This window comes from Branchiostoma floridae, chromosome 5 (genome assembly GCF_000003815.2).
Source record: "Branchiostoma floridae strain S238N-H82 chromosome 5, Bfl_VNyyK, whole genome shotgun sequence".
NCBI lineage: Eukaryota > Metazoa > Chordata > Leptocardii > Amphioxiformes > Branchiostomatidae > Branchiostoma > Branchiostoma floridae.
In genome coordinates this window covers 9,259,653-9,284,220 of record NC_049983.1, presented here as the reverse complement: position 1 = coordinate 9,284,220, position 24,568 = coordinate 9,259,653, and the positions used below count along the sequence as shown (strand labels likewise).

The window sequence follows — 24,568 nt, the reverse complement described above, 5'->3', positions numbered from 1 at the left end:
GACTTGCGTTGCCAATAGCAACATCAATGACGTCAAAATGACGTCATGAAATAATTAGCTTATTATTCTTGATCTAGACATACGGTCCGCCATCTTGGATTTTGGGCTGATGACGTCATCAAATTAGCATAATTTATGCATATATAATCATGAAAGATATGCTACATAATATAACATTTTATTTATGTAACAAAATAGCAGTAATATAGCAAATAAATGTGAAAAATACATTGTTAGAACCAAAAATAGTGATTTTTGGCAAAACTGCCTGTCAACAAACGGTTGCCATGGCAACACGAAATAATGGAAAATTTTTCAAACTTTCTAAAATTGTTGCCAACAATATTTTAGGAAAACTCACCAAATTTGGTGGGTCTAGCGTAAGCCGTTCTGGCGTTATAGGACATCAAAGTTAGCGCGGGCCTCAAAAGCCCCCCCCCCCCCCCCCGGTCTGAATAGGGTAAAATTTTGAAAAAAAAGACAACCCTTTCCTACCGACCGTATTTTTTTCAGGACTGTAACAGGAAACAAACATTTTCCCCTAGGCCTCAGGATGATAAGTAAATTACATGTAGTTGAATGAGAATATGGACACCTTTAATTTTGACAGATCTGAACTTCTGTATTTATACACCAGCACCCAATATCACTCTTTATAACTGTCTCATCATTGGGTAATATACAGACTCTCAGTAAAATGCTCTGTTTTAAGAGTTAGCTTGACTCTTACTATCTATGAGCCAATCTGATTTTGATTTAGACAACATGCAAATACATCCTTATGTTGACACCTACCAAGAGAAGCACCCTATTATAATAGCAGCATGAAAACTACCTGGTATTCAAAAGCAAGGAGATTCTATTTCAAGCTATTAAGGAAGTTCCATTTCTGAAATCGTCTGGCAAGTATACATGGTATACCGATTGCCATACAAATGTATGGTATGAGCTTGGAGTGTTTCAACAGGAAACGGTAAAGCAATATGTCAATCAATCAATCTATTAATCAATTGACCAATCAGAGAAAGCTACACACATGTATATATGCTCCTTAATTGTAGAGTATGTAACCTACATGTACAGACAACATGTAACTGTTGTCTACATATGGCTATCACCAAGTTACATTAACTTTGGTAGAAAACATAAAGAAACTGGCAGAAAATGATGGATTTGAAAAAGCACCAAATGTATATACAGTCAAACCTGTCTATAGCGGCCACTCAAGGGACCGGACAAATTTGGCCACTATAGACAGGTGGCCTCTGTATAGAGGTGGCAACTTGTAGATAAAATACCCAAGGGACCGACAAAAAGTGGCCACTATGGACAGGTGGCCCCTCTGTAGAGGTGGTCCCTAATACAGGTTTGACTGTATAGAAGATGTGAATTTGGCAAATTAATATACATGAAATTGTACAAAGGCGTATCATGGCATCAGCATATAGTAAAATATATAAAAAGATTTGGAAACATTTCATACAATATACACACAATGTGCCAGCAAATTTATACTGCTATATGTGCATAGAGGCAACAAATGCAAGAGGAATTGAATATGAAAAGTACATATTAAATATTTTCACCATTAAACTATGAATAATTTTCTCTACATTCAATATGAATGTTTGTGAATATGTCACACTTTTACAATCTTATTATTGTAGATATATGTTGAATATGATATAATAATTAGGACATTTGATTCCATAATATCAACAAGTCATATTTTACAATGAAACATTATCATATTACTTTCTAATATTTTTTACTTACTAAAACCACTTCTCTTGTTTTGCATAACATTAGATATAATACTGTTCTATTAGTAACATTCCATTTTTTACAAGGCAGGGTTGAGTTTAATTTGCTACAAAAGAATTCCACTTAAATACATATACAACCATGTACTCTTACCTGTAATTTTTACTAGTAGTTCCAGTAGTATAATGAGAAAGTGAAAGACTATAGTTACCCAAGAATTCCCTATCAGCACAGAAGTAGACAAAACATTATTTTGTTTGTTGTGTGTGTTTTCTGTTGGCCTAAAATCCAAGCTACAACTGTGCGAACTTGCTTGCAACAAAATTCTTCATTCTGAAGCTATTTTTCTAGTATTCGGGCAGCTTAGAATTACATCTTTGTACATTGCCTATTAAGCCATGTGAACAATCCAAGCTATAAGTTAGTATGCTTAACTTTTTTTTGGACAGAATTCTTCAATCTGAAGACAAGGGGTGTCCAAGTATTTGCAGGAATTTGATAAAATGTGTAAGAATTTTTCAAAAACGCAAAAATCACTGTGCAAAAACTTTTTAAAAATTCTATTAGATAAGCCCATATTATACGTGAATATAAATGGCTTATTGACTGACTGAAGTGCAAAGTGAAAACCCGCAAATCTTCTGTGATACGCATCAACATGTGAAACGTGATTTGTGAAATGTCAACAAATCAAACTGGATACGTATTCATTTTATGCAAACCGGCCAACTGCTGTCCAGGTTGCATGACAGGTTGCATGAAGTTAAGCGAGGTATCTAAGATGGTGGTAACAGGAAAAGATGGTATATTTGCGCATATCACATAAGATTTTTATATTTTCGCATAGTGATTTTTGTGTTTTTAATAAAATTCATACCGATTTCATAAACTTTGTGCAAAAGCTTAGGCACCCCTGAAGATGACATGGAAGGTTCCATCACACTTACTACCCTTCTAACCCCAGCCTGTCAAGTAACCAGTCCAGCGCCGCCAGCTTCTGATTGGCCTCGTCCAGAGCGCTGTAGGTCTGCACGTTACTGGTGATGTGGTAGCGGATGTCGTCCACCACGGGGATGGAGTCCGTCTCCTCTCGCGCCTCCACTTGGGCCGCGTCCTCTCGAACCAGGTCCGCAAAGTCATCCGTCTCCACCAGCTGAGATAAGGATTGTACATATTAGGAATTTTAGATTAGATTTGTCTACTTCAATGCAGAACTTGAATCTTCAACTTAAGTGGACTTTACTGACTTTACTCAGCTAGAATCATCAGCTACATTCCATTCGAGTTTGTACCGTTGGGGAGCAAGGCTCTATGGTCAGTAAGCACGACTCTGTGGTCACTGAACAAGGACATCACCATACTTGGGATACAGTTGGGAGCTTTCCATTAAACTGCCCAGGATATAGGTCATCATGATTAAGTCAGAGAAAAATGTTACTTTCACTGACAGATAAGGAAATGTATAAATAGTAGAGTAGCACTTTTGTACTCTTTTAGAGAGTCACGGAGAGAGAGGGAACAAGACAAGCAACCGTAGCAAACTTCTGCGTTTTCTAGGGTTTTGAGTTTACGACTAATATTGGCAGCTATTCTCACGAACTCTATGTAAGAGACGCCATCGAGACCAGCTACCACCCTACCACCACCCTTACAAACATCTTGGTATGATGCTACACTACACTTTACAAGTTTCACATCTGCCTTCTGGCTTGCTCACCTTATCCAAGACCTTGGCCATGTATTCGGTGCACTGATCCTCAAGCCGTGGCAGCTCGAACAGTCGCGACGCTCGGAGGACCGGGATGACGTTGTTTTCGTCCAGGTGTTGACTGATGACGTTGGCACACTGTCTCTTCAGCCCAGGTAACAGGTACATGTCCGCTACTCGTAACACCTCAAACACATGGTCAGGGGACACCTGCAGGTAAAAGTACAAGACTTCAGCACGCAATATTAGGAATTATACAGGTAAACTAGAAAACAACATTTTTGCAAAAATTCATAATGTTTTTCCCTCTAGCCTCGTGTCAAGCTACTCACATACAATACTATTAAGCCCGCCCCAAAGTAGTGTGTGCGAGGGAAAAAAGAATTGGGGCGATGAATGGGGGTACTTGGGTAGCCTGACATAATAGCCAGCCCAGCCTTTTCTGTAAACCTTTTCTGCTAGGAGGAAGAATATTCTACACCAACAACATTTTTTGCAATCATTGTCATCATTGTTATTTTCAATTTTGGTACTATTGTTACTACTATTGTTTGTCATTTCAGCATTATCATAATTAAAATCAAAATCACCAAAAAAAACTACTACAATCCTTATCCAAGCCCTTACCTCAGTGCTGTCCTGATAGATGTAGTATAAGACCCTGCTGAAGACGTATGCACTGACATCATGCAACTCCACTACAGGGATGGGAGCCTCCGTCTCCGAGTCCTCCTTAGGTCTCTCGCTGAAGTGGTCAATCAGAAGGGCCTTGAAGTAGTCACTGCGACCACAGAGAAAGACCTGGAAACAAAGGGGAAATACTAGTAGTTTGTCACAATTAAGCAACACAACTGTGAATGTTATAAAATTGGAGAAGATCAGCGTTCTAGCTAGCCTGAATTTTTTTACGTCCTCTGGATTTTGAATGGAAATCGTGTTGAGCACGGCAGACGCGACGATCCTGGGGGGTCCAGAAATTGTTTTAAATCTACACCCTCTGAAATGCTATTTTCGCCTTTTTCTGACTTCCTTACCTTTATGAATCAATATTTTCAAGTCTTCTAACATAGATACAGAAAGCACAATTTTATTTATCGATTTGCAAGTTCTTGGCTAAAAGCAAATTGCGACTGTATCTAGAAAAACAATATCTATAGAACAAGTACAGTGCTTTAATACAAGATATCAATGGTAACAAGTGGAAAAAGGGACTTTTCTAATATCAATATGGGAGTGTCTTTTTTAACCTGAGTGACAGCCCTCATAGTAACAGCTGGCTCAATCCTTTTGAATTGATCCAGCAGTCATTACGGAGGCTGGCACTCAGGCTACTAACCTATTTTTCTTGTATTCAGTGACGAAGTGTTTAAACACATGAAAGAATTATCAGTGGGTAGGAACTTGCCTTACCTTGTGACAGTAGAACCTGTGGGATTCTACCTCAAAGCAGACGTCATCATACGCAGTCTTGTCTTCGTCTTCAGGGCTGCAGAAAAACGGTAAGACTCCGGAGGTGACCTGAAAAGGAAAATCCAATAGTTTTTAGCAAATATCCACATACATAGAAGGATGGGAAAGGAACTCAACCAAGAAAAACATGTTTTAAAGACAATTCAATCTCTACAATTGGATAGAATATTGAGATTATGTTTTGAGTGACATTCATCACTTTTCCTATTCAACAGTACGAGCTACATCTCATGTATTTATGTTCATAGTGACGGATATCACACAAAATGTCTGGAAGTAATGTCTGTATTTTGTTGTAGTTGTAGTTGTAGGCATTGAAATACAAAAAATATTTACTTGGATACTTAAAATGTTTACTTTACCTTCATCAACATATGAAGAAGAACATTTTTAATGATTCCTTTCAACTTTAAATTGGTTGTGCTAATGTTGTTCTGCACATACCCAGTTGCCCAGCTCTGGAGGCATGCAGCTTTCCGCAAGTCTGCCGAAGTCTTCACATAGATCCTGGTTATACAGACCCTCATGTTCCACACTGATCATGGTCACATGAGTGCCTGGCTTGGTAGATACTGGGGGAAAAAGACACAAGCTGATGCTAAGTAACCTCATCTCTGGACCCGTGGGATCCTACTTTAAAGCAGACATTGTTCTTTGTAGTTTTTTCTTTGTTTTCAGGGCAGCAGAAAAATAGTAAAACCAGGCCAGGTGCACAATGTGAAACCAACACCTTCGGTAGTGAGCATTGTCTTTACAAAGGCCAGTACTCTGAATGACAGAATTAGGAACATGATGAAGAGCTACAACAGGTCACCTTGCAAACGTTATGAAGAAACTAAGAAACTTTCAAAGTAATGCTTTTTCTGGGCCTGGAGAGGAGAAACATAAATCGTGGCCTTTGGCGCTTAACCAACTTGCACCCTATACTGGAAAGGGTTACACTCCTTTGAATACGATGTAAAGCCATAGGTTCCATATTTAAGGACAGCCATACCTTGAGCGCCACATAAAACTAACAATATACATAGGAGTCCATCCTGGTGTGAATGAAACAACCCTATAAGTCTGGTCCCTAAAACTTGAACCTGGGTGTAATGAATTAAAGCTGTTTACTCACAATGCAATGCAACTAAAGTCATACAATACATACCGAAGTCATACACTGCCTTTAGCCTCTTCTCAAGTTCATCGATGAGTTTTCCTAGTCGACACTGCTTGGCCAGTCTTATACAGTCCTCAACATTGTAGACATCAGTATCTAATCGACCTACAGTGAGAGGGAAAGAGAGAGTTTTATCACATAGACATGGCACAGCTAGATTCAATATAACATGGGCCCATGTAACATTGGGAGTCCTGTTCTAAAAACTACCCACATTTTCTACTGGTAATGACCATTCCCAAACATTTGAAAATCATACAACAACCACTGAAACAATTCTTACAGTAACTGTCATACTTCCCTTAATAGTTTGGCAATGCTTTGCTTACCTGTATATAGATACTGTAACACTGATCTGAATGCGCTGGGGTTGACCAGACTATGTTTGATCTGAACGTGAGCCTTGTTCTTCCACTTTGTCTGCAGCATCTCTGCAAAGTACCCTGACCGTGCACTCAGGATGCACTTGTGGGCCGTGAACACCTCATCGTGCACCTCAAACTCAACATCCTCGTAGTTTCCCAGCTCTAAAAGCCTGCAAGATGATATGTGTCACAGCTACATGAACAATACTATTTCTCTTTGGGTACACCAACATTTAGAATTCTAAGTTGAATAGTAGGACCCTATATAAGTCTTTTGTCTTTTTCATTTCCTAGAAGTGTACTATACTGTATTACTATACATACAGTATGTGCAAACCTTTTAGGTTTTATATCACTGGTTCAAACAATGTCACCAGTGCATTTCCTTGGAATCCCAAACTATTCGATACTCCTACATGCATGAAACCATTTCAGACATCTTGTTTTAAACATTGATTGCACAGTATACTAGTATACATAATGAAATACAAATGTAGTACTAGTAGAATGCTGACACTGATCCATGATTCAGAATTTAGTGATGCTTACCATTTTCAAGACTACCCCACTCTTACTCACTTTGACAGATATATTTGTACAGAACATAACAGCACATTTTCTTCGTGCTATATACATATATATAGGGGCCCGGCCATTCCCACTACCCTTTTGGCTAAGGTTTGCTCCCCAGGATTATCCGTGATTTTTTTCTACTCATGCTACAATGGCCACCCATGCTAGCTGTGTGAAAGCAAACTTACTTTCGTAGAAACTCGTCGTAGTTGTCCCTTCGTAATGTCTGTGAGGTGACCTGTTTGTAGTTCTTCAGCATGTTCCTGATTCTGTCGTTCAGCGCGCCGTACAGGCAGCGCTCGCCGTCGAAGGTGTTGGCTTCACATCGTGCACCTGGACAGGTACAAGGATACAAAACCATCTTAGTGAATGTGTAAAAAATACTAAATGCTCCTTCAATCTCCCATTACTGTATTATGTACTTGCCTCATATTGCCATAATACGGATTCCACTGTATAGCACTAGTAGTTTATCGTGTGGCGTAATCAGCAGCATGTTTGGCAAAGGACCTAGAGGTCCGGGGTTCAAAACCTACCGTGTCATGGAACTTGTGCCCTTGGGAAAGGCACTTAACATGACTTTCTCCAACTCACTCAGGTAAAAATGAGTAGCTAGCTTTGGTTTAGGGCCGTCCTGTGTTTGAAGAGAGCCACACCCCACGCACGTTAAAGGACCCACCACACCTTTCGAAAAAGAGTACGGGCATCTTTTTTCTTTTATTTATCATGTGTGATACTTACATGATACTAATAAGTTATAAAAATAAATTATAATCTTAAAATTCTTGCCTTTGTCCAGTAGATACTCCACTAGATCTTCATGGCCACATAGACAAGCATAGTACCTGTGTGTATGGTAGAAAAGACAGAGATATGAGATGACAATATAGAATGCAACAAAAACCTAGTAAGAAATGCCTTTTAGGAATACATGAGAAATACTGAGGGTCACTTGTTACACATAACTGACCACTATACAGTCAAACCTGTATTAGCGGCCACCTTTGCATAACGGCCACCTGCCCATAGTGGCCACTTTTTGTCGGTCCCTTGGATTCGCAATGATTAAGAAATAGGCTTAGCGGCCACCTGTCCAACGCGGCCACGGCCACACGATTTCCGGTCCCGCAGGTACAAAAACACTGCCGATTACGGCCACGCGGACCGCTGATCTATGTTTCGGCACGCGTTCGGCCATATACAGCGGCCGTATCGTCACCCTACGCCGGATTTAAAACCTCTTTGACTTATTTTCAAAACAAAACTTCGTAAACTGGCGCTACCCATACCCGCTGACAAACGAGGTCATATAAGGTCAATAGACGACACCAATATTACGGAGGTAAATTGTGTTAAAGTTACGTTCTAATACACTATCGCTTAGGTTAATTTACATCACAAAAAATTCTCAATAATTGTTACAAAGACAAAATGATATGATCTTCAGACTATGGTGGATTGTATTCTTACATTTATTAAGAGATAAGTCTAAAATGACGTGACTTTTCTTGTGAGTACCACATTAGCATAATGGGCGAATCTGACGTGTGAACGCGAGCGGGAACACACGGACGGCGAAGTATCAAAGGATACAAGACGAAAGATCAAAGAAATATGACGATACCGGTCTCTTCAGACAATATCAACTGTAGAACATTTAAAACTTTTTATAGCTTTTGTTTTCTTAATACATATAGTGTAAAAATCATTGCAGTACATGTACAGTCCTGTATTATGTGAATAGAGATCAGTGGGTACTAAAACCATGTGTAACTTATTTGCTTGTGGTCCATTAATTAGCATATTCTCTATAGTGGCCACCTCTCTATAGTGGCCAATTTTGACCAGTCCCTTGAGTGGCCGCTATAGACAGGTTTGACTGTAAATGTTTCCAAGAGGATTCTAAGACCTATGATTGACATGTGATCAGTAAGTACTCAGACTTTATTCCAATACCAAAAATGCATGCACTAATTTTTTTGCTGACCCACTGCAACTTGCTGAATGTATTTTTGGTATTGGAATCAAGTCCAGCTATCTATTACATGTTGAACCATCACAACAGGTAAGAGTTCATGACATTAAGCAGGCAAAAGCACAGATGCAACTTACAATGGTGTACTGTCCCACCGGTCTCTCACATTCAGGTCCACTTCCTTTTGCTCCACCAGGTGCCTGGAAAGTGTAAATATTCAATATTTCATTTGCTGCAGAGTAAACATCTTCCTTTGCATGCAATAACATAATCACCATAAAGTAATACTCAAAACATTGAGGTTGTGCCCAGATTCAACCTTAAGTTATTAAATCAGAGACATAATTCATCATAATAATATACAACTGCTGGAGAAAACATGACATGAACATCAAATCCCTATTTTCTTTAAGGTCAGCACTTTGCAATAGCCTCGCTAGTTGGGCGAGCTTGGCTGCCTGTAATTGCCAGTCGAACCAATCAATCAATCAATCAATCAATCAATAATTTATGACCCTGAATCAGCATTATCTGCTTCCCATCTAAGTACTTGTACAGAACATTTTAGACATATTTGTTTGAAATAGTGCAGATAAGATGGAAAAGAACAAAAATGAAAATCTATTGTTGGTAGGGGTGGGTGCTAGTACAGAAAATTCAGATACAGGTCCGGTTCAGGCATTTTAAAATCCTATCTTAATGTAGTCAAAGTTAACTGCCTCTGTACCTTTGACTGTAGAAACCTGGTGCAAATGACTATAAATTCTATTTCTACTCAACATTGCTCTTGATATTTTCTTGGCCCAGCTGTAAGCCCCAAAATGCCTGCCAATATAGTGTGTCCATTATCTATTCAGGAAAACCCATTACACCCGTTACAACCTTCCTGACCACTTATATTTCATACCTCATTTTTATTCGCGCGCTCACATCAGTTTTTTAATGTGACAGTTACAATTCCTATTACAATGATAGAAATGGCACCCTGTGAATCTTGTGATGATTGAACTGAATTGAACCCGTTTAGGGTTATGATTCTTCCCTGACCTGAGCCTTTTATAAACAACCTCTGCCTTGATAAATCTTAAGTAAACCCTGAGATCAACAAAACATGACAAGCAATGGGCTGTTCCAAAAAATATTTGAGAAGGGGGGGGTGGAAGAGGTCTCAATCCAGCTTCTAACCCAACCCCCCCCATCCGATCCAGATTTTTTTTACCCAACCCCCCTATCCAATCCAGATTTCCCCGACCCAACCCCCCTATCCAATCCAAATTTCCCTGACCTAACCCCCCTATCCAATCCAGATTTCCCCGACCCAACCCCCCTATCCAATCCAGATTTCCCTGACCCAACCTCCCTATCCAATCCAGATTTCCCTGACCCAACCCCCCTATCCAATCCAGATTTTCCTGACCCAACCCCCCTATCCAATCCAAATTTCCCTGACCCAACCCCCCTGTCCAATCCAGATTTCCCTGACCCAACCCCCCTATCCAATCCAGATTTCCCTGACCCAACCCCCCTATCCAATCCAGATTTCCCTGACCCAACCCCCCTATCCAATCCAAATTTCCCTGACCCAACCCCCCTATCCAATCCAAATTTCACTGACCCAACCCCCCTATCCAATCCAAATTTCCCTGACCCAACCCTCCTATCCAATCCAAATTTCCCTGACCCAACCCCCCTGTCCAATCCAGATTTGCTTCATCCCGTCCGTTCGAGATTTCCAGTAAGGAATTGATGTCCATTTTCAGACATTTTCTAATGAAAAAAGACCTAATGTTCATCGGCCAAATCAGTCATAATTTGGACACGGGTGCTGTCCCGGACCAGCATCCAAACCATTCGGGACGCTTTTATTTTTACAGAGGCTCTTAATAGTCTTATAACCCTGAGTATAGTCATTTATCTCATAATCATTATAAGTTACACAATACAGTATTAATTAACTACTATGTATGTTTTGCAAATGTTCATCCCTTGATTTGTTGCTTTTGATTGCAATAGAATAATGTTAAACAAACAATCATTTTCTCAAGTAGGTGCTAATCAGTAACAACTGTATTCTTCAGACTAGTGGGTCTTCTCTCAGTCATTTGAGGCCTATTGGTCATGATTTCAGCTCATTTGAACTATTTGAAAGTCCTACAAGAGAGTCATCAAAATACATTCATCATGACTATGCAGAGTATGCAAGTATATGTAGCAGGTGTTGGAACAAAGGCATAATCTCAATACTAATGCGAGAAATTTACTTGCACTACTCTGTAGGAAAAGAATTTGTCATATGGAAAGCTGTAACAAAGCCATTTATTATTTTCTTTGGTTTGCAATTTGTTATTTCTAAGAATACATAGTTACAGGAAAGAAAAAAGTACTTAAGTGCAGGTAGGTCTCAGAAATACCTTCTCATCTAAGATACCAAATTCAACTGACAAAATTCCAAAATTAATGTTTGAAATGTTTGTTATTTGTCGGTTCTGAAGATTTCTTTGGAACGTTGTCCTGGACTGTGATGTACAAGACAAGGTCGGGTAAGATCCTATTATAGAGTATGTTTGTCACTTGACACCAGAGGCAGCTACAGCTAAATACACACACCAAGAGAAGTTGCCTATGCAGGAAAACGCCCCCCTCCCACTTGAAACCTAGTAGCAGACGATCAGCAAACTTTGACGGAAAACTCACTTGACACGCGACAAATCTCCCTTTCTGCACGCCAGGAACAATTCATGAAGATCCATGGTGTCTTATATTCTGTTACCATTCGGTAAATATATCACAATCTCTTCAGCGCGGCAGAATAACACGAAAACTTGGGCTGTGATTGCAACACTCTGTGAGATGTCAACAATCGGACGCCATATTGGATTTCCTTGGGGAGACGCGAGTCTCTGATTGGTCACTCATTTGAACCAATTAGCGCCTCCGGATTAAAGGTCAGCTGGGTCAACATTTGACCTAGATTTGGCGGGAAATGGCGACTCCTTCTGAGGTTTTAATAACATTTTGTCGGGAATGCGAAGCAGTTAACTGATTTCAAATTGTGGAATACACTTGGCTTCAATTCTCTGGGGCTCTGAGTTGGGGCTCTGTATAAATCGCAAAATCCGCCCTGAATGACCAGGAATTGTCTTATGCAAGAAACATCAGTGAGGTCAAAGTTTGCAAGCGTACGCTCACGTATTTATTTTGGCAAGAGCAATTTTGGGAGTTGTCGCAGCATCTTGCCAACAACAAGACTGACAAGAGAAAGACAACACCGGAGTGAGTTTGATATGGGAGGGGATTCCTTCTCAGGAATGATGGCAGCCTGGCATGATGATAATTTGGAGGTTGTTGCAGCATTTTGTTTGTGTTGGCGTAACGTCTTAGTAACTGAACTGAACTTAGTATCGTCCGTATAACGTAAGCTATTTTCCACGTGCAAATCTTGTGACACCAGGTCATTGCTCCCCTGCCGAAAGACATGCGACCAGTTGTACAACTCAGGTAAAACAGAACGTTTTGAGCCATGCGTTCAAATGCGTTCCACTTGGTTGTAGCATTAGGGATACACCTGTGTGAACAAAAACCACTCAGGTTTCTACTCAGGCATGCATGAAGTTGAATTGGAGTGCCTCAGCTGCAGCACGAAGAAACGGGTTTCAAACCTAAAACTACTGCATTATGTCCTACCGCGCCGCTGTTATCTTATCCTCCGCTGTGGCTGCTGTTACAATACCTGGCTACATCAACTATCGAAAGAAGAGATCACTGAAGTCCAGACGTCAGCGTGTGATCGTGTTCACCCGGTACCCTTCACCAGGAACTACCAAATCTAGACTCAAACCAGCGCTTGGAGAACAGGGTGCAGCACTGGCACAGCTTTACATGGTGATGGTGTTTCTATATTTCTATTGTTTGTCAAATTCATAAACAATGTGAACCCATTAAAAATAGTAAGACTAAGATATTCTTGCCTGTACTTGAAACTGCTGAGTCATTAGAAAAAACTTTTGCTTAATGTGTGGACTTTCTGGGTACATAATTTTGGCAATGCCACAGGGAAGAGCCTAATGGTACACTATGTATTACTGTAAAGCAGAAATGTTCGCGGTGGATTAATGTTCGCGGTTTTTGCGGTGACTACTTCACCGCAAACTTAAAACCACCGCGAACATTTTTCTATTATGGTGTTAGACTGCAGTCTATGGTGTTACCGCGAACTTAAAACCACTGCGAAAAGTCCTTTTTCCCGCCACCGCCAAATTAAATCCCCGCGAACTTAAATGCATTTACAGTATATTATAACAGTTTGAACTTACCAGTTTTGTGTATTGGCTCTTTGACTGGTTTAGAAGGAGCCAATCATACGTTACCATATTGAAATGTCTACAAAAGTCTTTTATGTCTAGTAACACTGTTACCAATATAACCTATGTTGCAGACAAATGCCATTCTACATGAAGCGGGTAAATTTCAACAGAGGGACCCAGAGAGTCTTTCAGTAGAAGTGCGCTACCATGGAGGTACTGAGGACGACATGAGGTACTGGCTGGAGAGAAGGGCGGACATCAGCTGTTGGTGGAGGGTGCAGGACGGAGAGGACCTGGGACACAAAATGGCCAACGCTTTTCAGGATGCTTTTAAAGAGGGTACAGAAAATGTGGTGTTGGTAAGTGCTGGGTTACACAGAACCAAGGATGCTAAAGGGTTTTCCTATCTAGTTTTCATACCCGTACCTTATACTGTTTCCTTTGAAACAAATGGTCAGAGCCGTGTCTGCCTGAGACTTGCAGTACAGACCACTGCCAACCTAGTTTAGCAAAGTTTAACACAACTATGCCTACAAAACTAATCATAAACCTGACTAACAGTCACTAATGAGATCCTTTGTCTGGGTGCTCACACTAGGTCTCCCCCAACAGTTTCACTCAACTCTCATGTTACAGTTCTACACTTCTACACTCATCTATCATCGTCAATAACTGTCAGAACAATATTTTCCTGTATGCTGTGAAAATGCTCAACAAGACAATGTGCTCCTTAAGAAACGTACCAAGTTGCTCCAAGCACAATCCTTTGTATACCAGTTTTCCTTGTCTGTGTTCAACATTACAGGTAGGGAGTGACATTCCTGCCATCACTGCAGACATTTTGGAGGAGGCTCTTCAGATTCTGCAGTCGACTCAGGAAGAAGATGTCTGTGTTCTAGGGCCTGCTATAGATGGTGGTTACTATCTAGTCGGTCTGAACAGACAAACAGACAGCAGTGTTATAGGTAAAGAACGTTTAATCAGTAGTACTGTACTTGTATCTTGATGTTGCTATGACCCTTGTTGTGCCTTAGTGGCTACTATTGGGGTGTACGAAAGCTACAGGGGCTACAGACACTACAGGGGGTACGGACACCACAACGGTTACGAATACTACAGGGGCTATGGACACTACAGGGGCTCAGACACTGCAGAAGTATGAATTATACTGGGAGGACTTCAGGGCCCAAAAGCTAAATGTTAGTCGGTATTATCAGCTAAAATACTGCTAGCGGCCAGTTTTATCCTAATAGCACTGTTTTTGATGGAGGTGTTTGAAAGATAGAACCATGATCAAACAGGAGACAGGGCTTCAGGATCGGTCCATTTGAGTAAAGATGTGTTAGCAATCCACCCCTGATGATAGATGCCGAATCATATGGCTGCTGCCATATTGACTTGCTGGGCATGCTGGGAAATATGACACCTACCACCAGAGGTTGGAGTATTGATTTTTCTTATTCCTATGTGCTGCAAACTAGGAATGTAAAACTTATGATGAAAACTCACATGAAATATTTCATGGAGGTATGAGGTCTCAGAACTCTTGTTACAAATGTTCTATAGGTCAGCTGTTCCAGGGGATGAGGTGGGGGACAGATCAGGTGCTCCAACAGCAGCTGCAGGTGGGGGAACAGCTGGGAGTCAGGTGCCACCTGCTGTCTCAAAAGTTACAGGATGTGGTGAGTGTTAAACTTGTATGTTGTAAGATACACTCAATAGATGCTCAAATAGGTGCTCAAATAGATGCTGTTTTAAAGGTAAGAGAGTGTGTTGAGTTACAGTGATATAAGATACACCCAATCACAACAGAAGCTGGATCTGCTAAATCCACCTGCTGAGGAAGACATGCCTTTGTGCATCGGGATCAATCCCATGCCTGGTGAATCCAGATTAGCAAAAGCTGCCTTGAAGAGGGTAACAAGCTACAGATTTAGCAGGTGGGATGTACGGTCAGGGGTCATGGTAATTTGCTACACCAGAGTAGTCAACAATGAAATAATGATATTTGTAGGACAACGGATGCTGAGAAGGAGATAAACCATTGGTGAGGCCACTCAAATGATTGAGGAAATCTCAACAAGTACAATTAAGAACAAGAAAGACAAAATGAGTGTGTTGCAATGAATCATATCTGATCGTAAAAGTGTGTTTCAGGACACATCAGATGACCTTGGTGAGTTTGAGCGGATGACAGGCGTCCCTCGGCAGGAACTGTGCAGCCCAAAGTGGAGTGTCATCATACCTGTACTGAATGAGGCAGAGAACATCAAAGCTACGATAGAAAATACACTAGAGGTACATGTAGATGTTCTCTAGATAGAGCAGAAAGAAAGCAAATTTTTAACATGGTACATACGTGATAGATTCTGGTGCACATGTGTAATACAAATTTGCTTTGATTAGATTTCATACAGAGGTACTCATTAAACATAGAGCTTAAAAACCACTTGTCCTTATTTAATCAATCTGGAATTGTAATAAAATACATTGTATCAGTATCTGTATCCAAATAGCCAGTATAACCGCCCTTTGGCATAACACACCAGTGGTTTCAGTGCTGAAGACCTGACAGTGTGCTATTTTTATTTTACCATTATAGAACTTCTCACCCCAGCACCATGTAGAAGTGGTGGTGAGTGACGGAGGCAGCACAGATGGTACTCAAGACATTGTCCGACACATGGCTAAGTCGTATCCTCGGGGAACAGTCAAGCTTGTATCCAGTCATAATGGTATTGGACAATAATGACATTATGCACACAACATTTTTGGATGATTTTATGGGCTAATATTGCAACGAATTGTCACTTATCCTGAGGATTCTTTTGTCTAACTAATGATAAAAGCCATGGTTAACTCTATATCATGTAGTTGTTGAGTTAACAAGATCTTTATTTGCATGTTCTTGCGCACATGGGCTATTTGCAGCAATTCAATAGTACATGTGTATTACATATCGCATGCAATACTATTACAAGTAGTGATACAAGCAAACAGTTCAGGATAAACAAAACATCTGGAGCTATGCTATCACGCTATAACTATTGTTTTCATGCCTCTTCCCTCTTCTTAAAACAAGTGTATACGAACTCATATAGTTTTTGCTGTACAATGTTTGTGGCTGTCATTATACGTACAAATAGTTCAACCTTGGTTAACTGTTTACATCGTGTGTCTTCATTGAGGGCAGTGCTGAAAGAATTGCGTATATCACTGTATATAGAACACTCTACTAAAACTTCGGTTGGTTAAAATGGTTGAATGTGAAATAATTTTCTTTCATAGAACACTGACATATTATCCTACCCTGTCCCCAGGTAGAGGAGTACAATTGAACACCGGTACCCAGCATGCAACAGGAGACTACCTCCTCTTTCTGCATGCTGACACACAGTTGCCGTTGTCATGGCAACAGGATGCGTACAGAACACTCTGCAGGCCAGGGGTGGTGGTGGGAGCCTTTCGTTTTGGACTCGATGTGGTGGAAGATTCAAATCATTCAAGGTACAGTAAATAAATCCCCTTGTTATATTCCAAATAGCAAAGAATGCATTTTAGTACCAAGGCTAGGGTGGTACATTTTTTTTGCACTAGGGTATTGGAGGGAATACTGTATTGCAAGATGAAGGAATGCATTTCAGTACCAAGGCTATAGGTGGTACATTATTTTGTATGATGGAAGAAGTTTTTTTGCACTAGGGTATGGGAGGAAATGTTGTTGTGCAAGATGAAAGAATACATTTCAGTACCAAGGCTATAGGTGGTACATTATTTTGTATGATGGAAGAAGTTTTTTTGCACTAGGGTATTGGAGGAAACATTTTAGTGTGAGATGAAAGAATGCTTTTCAGTACCAAGGCTAAAGGTGGTACATCATACTATGATGGAAGAAGTCTTTTTTTGCACTAGCGTATGGGAGGGAATGTTGTAGTGCAAGATGAAAGAATACATTTCAGTACCAAGGCTATAGGTGTTACATCATAGTGTATGATGGAAGAAGTTTTTTGCACTAGGGAATGGGAGGAAATGTTGTAGTGCAAGATGAAAGAATGCATTTTAGTACCAAGGCTATATGTGGTGCATTATATTATAAGATGGAAGAAGTTTGTTTTTTTCACTAAGGTAAGGGAATGAACATTATAGTGCAAGGTGAAGAATGCATTTCAGTACCAAGGCTAGGGTGGTACAGTATAGTACAAATGAGTCTGATTATAGTAGAAGATGGGTCTTCAGCATGTGAGTGTACTATAGTACATGTGTACATTAAAATTGTAATGTACATTTGAAGTACTATTAAATAGTATCTTTCTTTCTTTGTACAATTGCCTGTTCAGAATAACATATAGATTTGTTATTTCAGATCAGATTCCTGGTGGTTTAGGACACAAATGAGACTTGTACAATGGGGGACCAACATAAGAGCTTCATTCTTTGGTGAGTTTAGATGAAAGTAAATGAGTGTAAGTATTGAAATTCTGACACTTTGACATATAAAAACATCACACGCGGAAGATATACTAAGTGACAGAAGGTTCAGGCAGTATCATTCATCTTAGACAAATTGATGCCATTTGAAATGTATGTAATATTTTCGGTGAAAATGTTATTTGACTTTTCCTTCTGCGGATTGCTTACAGTAACAATTTGCGCATTACAATTTGTTGTTGTTGGGATTCCAAGGCAAGCAAGTTACCCTCATCAGATTAAAGCAAGAAATTATAATACTAAACCATAAGTTATCCAACACCTAGAGGCCACATCTAGCAAAATAATAGATGTTAAACATGGACAGCAACAACGGCTTACTACATTTCATATTTTTTCACAGAACTGCCATATGGAGACCAGGCACTGTTTATGACCAGGAGACAGTTCCAGGCGGTGGGAGGCTTCCCAGAGTTCCCTCTGCTGGAGGATGTGGAGATGGTGCAGCAGTTAAAGCAGCACGGCCACGTGGCCATCGTAGACGGGAGGGGGGTGGTAACCTCCGCTCGCAGGTGGAGGAAACATGGCTACCTCAAGGTATGTGGAAGCAACTCTTGCTATCACATTGTAAAGCTTCTGTCACACATCTTCCCATGACTTTGCTACTGACTACTCTCCAACCAAGGTCTGAGCACTGGTTTGTGAGTAGCCAGGAATCCATCCTATTCTAGCTCCAGTTTACTCCACTGATTGTGTGCAAGCAAACTTTCCCAACTTTTTCAATAGTTGTAGTTGACTGGTGCAAACAACTTTACATAAAAATTGAAGACAAAATGGCAGTTCAAAAAAGGTTGTTTTTGTTGTTGTTTTTCATTGCAACGCATGATAGGCTAATTTCCAAACCAGGGCCCAGTTGGGCTCCTTGTGGAAGCGGAAAATAGAAATGTATATGTAAAAATATGCACAAATAATGCCCACAACTATTCTCTTTATCTCATGTGTAGTTTGGTGTCTTTTATATCATACTTTTCGTTCCCGAAAGCTGCCTGGCCCGGCCCTGGTTTTGAAATATGACATAGGCCTAAAGGCCCCACTTTCCCTTCATCTGTCCCTGTACATTTACATGATGTCATTCTGTCACATAGCCTTTGTCACAGTCCCCACACCCTTGTCTCTAATCAAAAGTGTGAACAGTATTTTGTCCCTGGCATTACAACTGCCATTACAATGACATCATCCACAATATCTTTTTAACCATAAATCATGCATTCTGACATGTACACATGTACATTTACATAATCAAAATTGATTACAGACATAACAGTATCCTTGGACATCAACCTACATTTGGGATGAAATCATCATTTGTAAAGGACAAGGTTTCAAAAGTTATTATTTCTACATAAAGGAAACCTTGATACAACACATGTCTGGCCTCCTGTGGTGTAAAACGAGATGTTAACACGTTAGGTGTGTTTTATAATGATGTCATGTGCAACCTGTTATTAAGAGCTGCCGCAGCAACAACTCTAGGGCATGTCTCCTGTCTGAGTCTTTGTGTGACTGACAAACATTGGTGCAAAAAGGTGTCCTGATACCATACATTATAGTTTTGGTAGTGTTATAACTTGCATCTTCACAGACACTTGTCTCATGTTGTGCTTTGTTTCTCACGTCCAGGTGACATCGATGAACACGTTCATACTGCTGGCGTACAAGATGGGGGTTCATCCCGACACGTTAGCGGAGTGGTACTATGGCAAGAAAGTGCCAGACAAAGATTGAAGTGTACTCACACATATATGGAGATCCGACCCAGGGAAGGGCTGGGACCGAGGGTGATGCAGAATACACTGTGTTGCAAATTGGTGCCCTCAAACAAAAATTCTTACAGCAGCAATTCCAACGTCAGAATCAGGTATTTGACTTTTCAATCACGTCGCACTCGACGAGTGCAGAGTATGATCAATTTATTCAATGGAAGCCTGTGTGATAAAAATTTGAAACCTGTGTGATACAGCTTTTTATCACTAGGTCCAGAACACTCGTATCAAACGTTATCATGACCCAGGTATGACATAATTTGTAAATATAGAATACAACATTTTAGGATAGAAGGATGGCCAGTTTTCTTGCCTTCTGTTTTATGGTCCAAAAGAATATCTCGAGCCAATATTATTCTTTTTTTTTAATAACAATGCAAATATCAGGCCTGAATCAGCTTGTGGTTTGAAGAAAACGGCAAGCTTGCAAATGTTTTAATTGTAACAAAGTTTTGTATAATGTTAGTGAAATCACTACCTCAGGGGTGACCTACTTGCAAGGTATAGTGGATGATCTGTGTTAGTTAAAGAATAACGGCAATAAATCTTAACAACTTTTTGAAATGCAACTTTTAAGAATATTGAATAATGAAATGTTACAAAAAGTATAAATTAAAACTTCAGGGAATAGATGATAAAAAATTTAACAGTACTGTCATTTGACAGTGTACCTGTAATGAATACCTCAACTGTCCATTCTTTCCCTCTTTCTCTTCTAATCCTTAACTTTTAAAAAGGTTAATAATTGTAGATTTAGTCATTAGGGATCACTCACTGGCCATATAGGCAGCATATTTTATAACTTGGAGAGAAAAGTTTTTGCTATAGATAAGAGAAGCAAATTGGGAAGAATTGTCATTTTACAAATTTTACTCAAGGTTATTTGCAGTGTTTCTAATATTTAACAATGCATTCTAATGATGTGTGTGCTAGTATGTCAGAATCTGTGATGTGTTGAAGAAACAGACCTCATTCATTCATCAAAGCTTTTTACCCAGGGTATACTATTAGGTGCTAAGATCTATTTTGTATTGAAACCAGTATTTTGATCTACCTCTTTACACAATTGCGAGATATGGCCTTTGCCAGACTTGATAGAGATCGAAGAAAATTAATACATTTGTGATGTTGGTCTTTTACAAAGAATAAAGATTTTTCTGAAAGTCTTTTCCAGTCATTTATAGTAGTCTGAATTAGGAGCATGTAAACACTAAATACGTGAAGTGTTGTGCTGTATGCAGAAGGTAATTTGATACTTTTATTTATTACTTTGGGACTTTATCTGCCCATACTTTTTATAATTTATTTGTAAGCTGGACATAGTTCTCTATTACAGCCTTTTCATTCTTAAGAGTTTGTCTTTATTTTGGGCCTTCAACAGAATAACACGTTTGCACAAGGTCTCCTGATTGTGAGAGTGATTAAAGAAAATTACTGCATGCTAGCTGGCCTTGTGTTCTTACTTTATTTACTCCGTTGTTACATGTTTACAAGGCCTTCCTGAGGGGTTATGGACACTAGAATTTGACAAATTCAGGGCAAATGAATGGCCAGGGGATTAAGAGTAACATTTATGATCATACCCTGTATGGTCGCCAAACTCCCGTGGCAAATTATTCTAATTGCTAAGGTCACACCAGTCAAATCATTTGGTTCTCGGAATTGCCTGCCCTTTTATTTTTCGAGCAATGAAAAAACAAATTCACCACACCTTCCATTCAGCAATTCAACAATTTTCTAGTATAGTAAGTTGAACTTTATAAGTTCCTTCAAATGTGGTTACATTTATCGTTGTAGTGAGATTTTTCATTAATGAAGTACATACATTTGAATTATATACATTAAGAATTTTTTCATAATTTTGAAAAAAAGAAGTGAACCTGCTGTGCAGTGATAGTGTTGTAGTGTTTATTTTCTTGCTGTTATGTTTATGTTGTTTAACACCAGCCCAGACTTTTTGTAAATAATAATTTTCGCCCTGTCACTCCATATTTTTCTGAAAAATCCGGGAACCAACTAATCAAATAAATGTGGCTTTCATTTCATCATTTTCTTAAGTAGTACATAAGGACCGGGTGGAGACGTGTTTCTAGAGGCCCTTGAAACAGAAAGTGGAGAAGGATCCAGAAGTGGTCGGGACACCTGCATGACGTCATAGACCAGTGAAATCACCTCCGAACCTCGCCATAAACCAATTTAAAATCAATTACTCCATTTGAAACAGCCTGCTAATTACGAGTGAAAAGCGATGATTGTGTTGGTTTTTACATGTGTGTAAGACACAAAGAATGACAATTACACAGTGCGCCAGTCTTGCAGTCTCCCAGGATTAAATATAATGTATTTGTTATGCATACTACTCTTGGGAGGGGGCCAAGACAAGCTGTCAGTCAAGACTACCAAAAGGCGCTGGTTACTTTTGCAAAGCAAATTAGAGTGTTTTTATCAGAGGGAGTGTTGTCTGAAGTGGATACAGCAGTCTCTGTTCTTACCTCTCAAAACACAAGCGGGACACCTGAAACAGAGGTTTTCTTACCTGGTTGGGTTGACATCTCGCTCACGTGACCGACGTTCTCGTCAGCCATTGGCTGGTGAGGCGATAATACAGGTGACCTCTGCCTCGGTACATTTTCGCAGCTGGCCAGTGCTTTGTTGAGGGGGTCCCGGGCCCTTAAGAGATACAACTCAAGGAGCTAGCTCGTCAAATTAAGGTCCGGGAGTGAAATGACAAAGAAACACTTTCCTTCTGTGTTTTCTACACCATCCAGGAATCACAGGTGCCCTGTTTTCATTGCTCGCGACAGGTGATTTTCAGGTGAGTTACCTTGTTTGTCTTGTACCTGTGGATATAGCGAATCACTGTTGGGGGAAAATATACATGTTGTGTACGCCTAGGGCCTTTTTAAAGTATAGGATTTCACTGGATCGATTTCTGTCAGGCGGTTGTTTTGCCTTTTGACGCCGAATGACCCGATAGTATGTTTTCATGTGGCTTGGGGAAAACAAGAAAAGGTGTCGAACGTGAACCGATGATAATTTTAATGCTAGCAAATCCCAGTGAAACGTGTACAGTATACAAAGGTACAAATTCCAAATCTAATTCCCGAAGCATCGCTTGGGTACCTTAGATACAGCATTAGCGTTACGCTGTTGGATTTTGAGTAGATTAGATATTTACAAATCGTGAACATCGACCACATGGCAATGATAGGTGCACTGACAACGTGAATATTTTTGCTATGACGTACCACTTTCAGTAGTCCACTTAAAATAACATTGTTTACATGCCGAGTCCTGTTGTACGGAGAAGGTCATAGTGTTTGTTCTATTGTGTTTGAGATGTTTACTGAGCTTAAAGGGGGTTTTCTAAACGTGCATTGAACTTGGAAAACAAACGTCATCATTGAATGGAGGGAAAACGTGTGTTTGACAAATTGTGACATTTGGCACAAACCCATCTCCTGCAATCTTAGAGATTGAATTGTTGTGCTAAAATTACGACAACGGTGTAACGTTAGCAGTTGCAACGAACCCATAGTTGAAGTTCAACGCGTGAAAAAAATCCGTGGCAAACAATTGTCTTGGTTTGTCTGATGCACATGACTAACAGGGCAGTCGTGCCACCTGTGAACCTTCAAACAGAACCAATTTCTCGTGACGGCCCAGCTGTTTGTCCAACATTTTCACAACAGCATGAGACAGCAATTATACCTTTTATAAAAGATATACAAATGATAATTTCTCCTCTCTTTTTAAATCTTACGAATCTTGAGAAAGTGTGACATTTCAAGGAAAGATAGGAGTCTGGGAGGTGCACGTGGTTCGTTTCTTAACGCCAAATGCATTTCTTAATGTACTGTAATAAGACTGACAAATCCACGCTTTTCTTCCTGAAATTTCAGCGTCTTAGCATTAGATTTGATCGTCCTAAAGAAAAATCAAGACCATTCCCACCCTATAACGTTCCTTGTTCTATATCGTGACACCCTGACCCTATCATGTACGGTATACAGAGAACACGGACTGTCTGTATATTGAAGGAGTATGGTGGCGTGATGCCACAGGCATTCGGCTAGTGCAGTACATAGCATTTTTCTAAGCCTTAGTCTATTACAAAGCCTTAGTAAATTAAATCTGACTGCCCAAGAAAGATAACCAGGCCATTGGTCCACCCACACCCCCTATATCACCAAGCTACTGTGCGATATGTAACGTTATGTACAGAAAACATGGTCTGTACATAATGACGTGTGCACATACAAACACCAATCTCTGACAGAGCGATTCAGGCGCACACGAGTGGGTAGCAACCGGGGCCAACAGTCTTTTGTTCCGCCTGCTTCTGCACCTTCACCCGAGGGTCTTTCTTCATTCTTCAATGGGATCAGCGAAGAGAAAAGACGAGCAGTGTTTGTCATATACACAGATAATACCTAACCTATTACATGTAGAAAAGGACGGGAAACCACGTTTGGTAAACGACGAACATTGTTCTAAAAATGCCCTACAGAAATATTGACTTCTGCACGCCATTTGGCAGCCTTCTGTGACGGCCACTCATTGTTTGCCCGGCTTTTTCATGTAGTGTTTATTAAGTCTTTTCACTCGGTAAAGTGTGTATCGCGCGAGGGGAAATATTGACTTAGACCCCGCCTTCTACTAAAATAGCCACGGCACATGACAACAGTGGGGGCGTGCGTAGTCAAAGGATTCTGTGAACCATTTCTGGTGAGGGAGGCAAAGATGTAAGATTGTTGACGAGAATAGCTGTCCTGGTAAAGCCATAACACGTTATATAGCTTCGTTTGTTATGTTGTCAAGTGCGCCAGATTTTTGTAGCACATGAAAAGGAAATCATATATACGAACTTCTGTCAGAAAAAGGAGCGATGTTTTGTGAAATGTTGAGTATGTTGGAAACATGCGGCTAGGGGGCCTAACCCTACACCACGTCTTCCGTACAACAAAAGCTATCCATGAAAACCCACGAAAAAAAT

At 40.1% G+C, this 24,568-nt stretch overlaps 3 protein-coding genes across 3 annotated transcripts in view; 2 read left to right on the top strand and 1 right to left on the bottom strand.

Annotated features, from left to right (window-relative positions):
- Positions 1-1,381: 1,381 nt before the first annotated feature.
- On the bottom strand, positions 1,382-12,091 carry LOC118415511 (ankyrin repeat and BTB/POZ domain-containing protein 1-like). The gene is made up of 11 exons (XM_035820178.1): positions 11,712-12,091; positions 9,155-9,217; positions 7,832-7,887; positions 7,231-7,375; positions 6,434-6,639; positions 6,093-6,209; positions 5,387-5,514; positions 4,883-4,990; positions 4,100-4,273; positions 3,482-3,682; positions 1,382-2,917 (listed from the first exon to the last, which is right to left on the bottom strand). The coding sequence occupies exons 1-11, from the start codon at positions 11,765-11,767 to the stop codon at positions 2,711-2,713; spliced, it is 1,461 nt and encodes a 486-aa protein (XP_035676071.1). The 5' UTR covers positions 11,768-12,091; the 3' UTR covers positions 1,382-2,710.
- Positions 12,092-12,105: 14 nt separating this feature from the next.
- On the top strand, positions 12,106-20,738 carry LOC118415510. The gene is made up of 10 exons (XM_035820177.1): positions 12,106-12,899; positions 13,453-13,680; positions 14,127-14,286; positions 14,888-15,003; positions 15,479-15,619; positions 15,924-16,056; positions 16,642-16,828; positions 17,685-17,758; positions 18,153-18,346; positions 19,430-20,738. Exons 1-10 carry the CDS (start codon positions 12,693-12,695, stop codon positions 19,532-19,534), a joined length of 1,545 nt encoding a protein of 514 aa, XP_035676070.1. The 5' UTR covers positions 12,106-12,692; the 3' UTR covers positions 19,535-20,738.
- A 1,225-nt stretch (positions 20,739-21,963) lies between these two features.
- Positions 21,964-24,568, top strand: part of LOC118415509 (kelch-like protein 24) — a 7,930-nt gene continuing 5,325 nt past the window's right edge. Inside the window, exon 1 of the mRNA XM_035820176.1 lies at positions 21,964-22,387. The gene's annotated coding sequence lies outside the window, so the exon portion shown is untranslated. The remainder of the gene's footprint in view (positions 22,388-24,568) is intronic.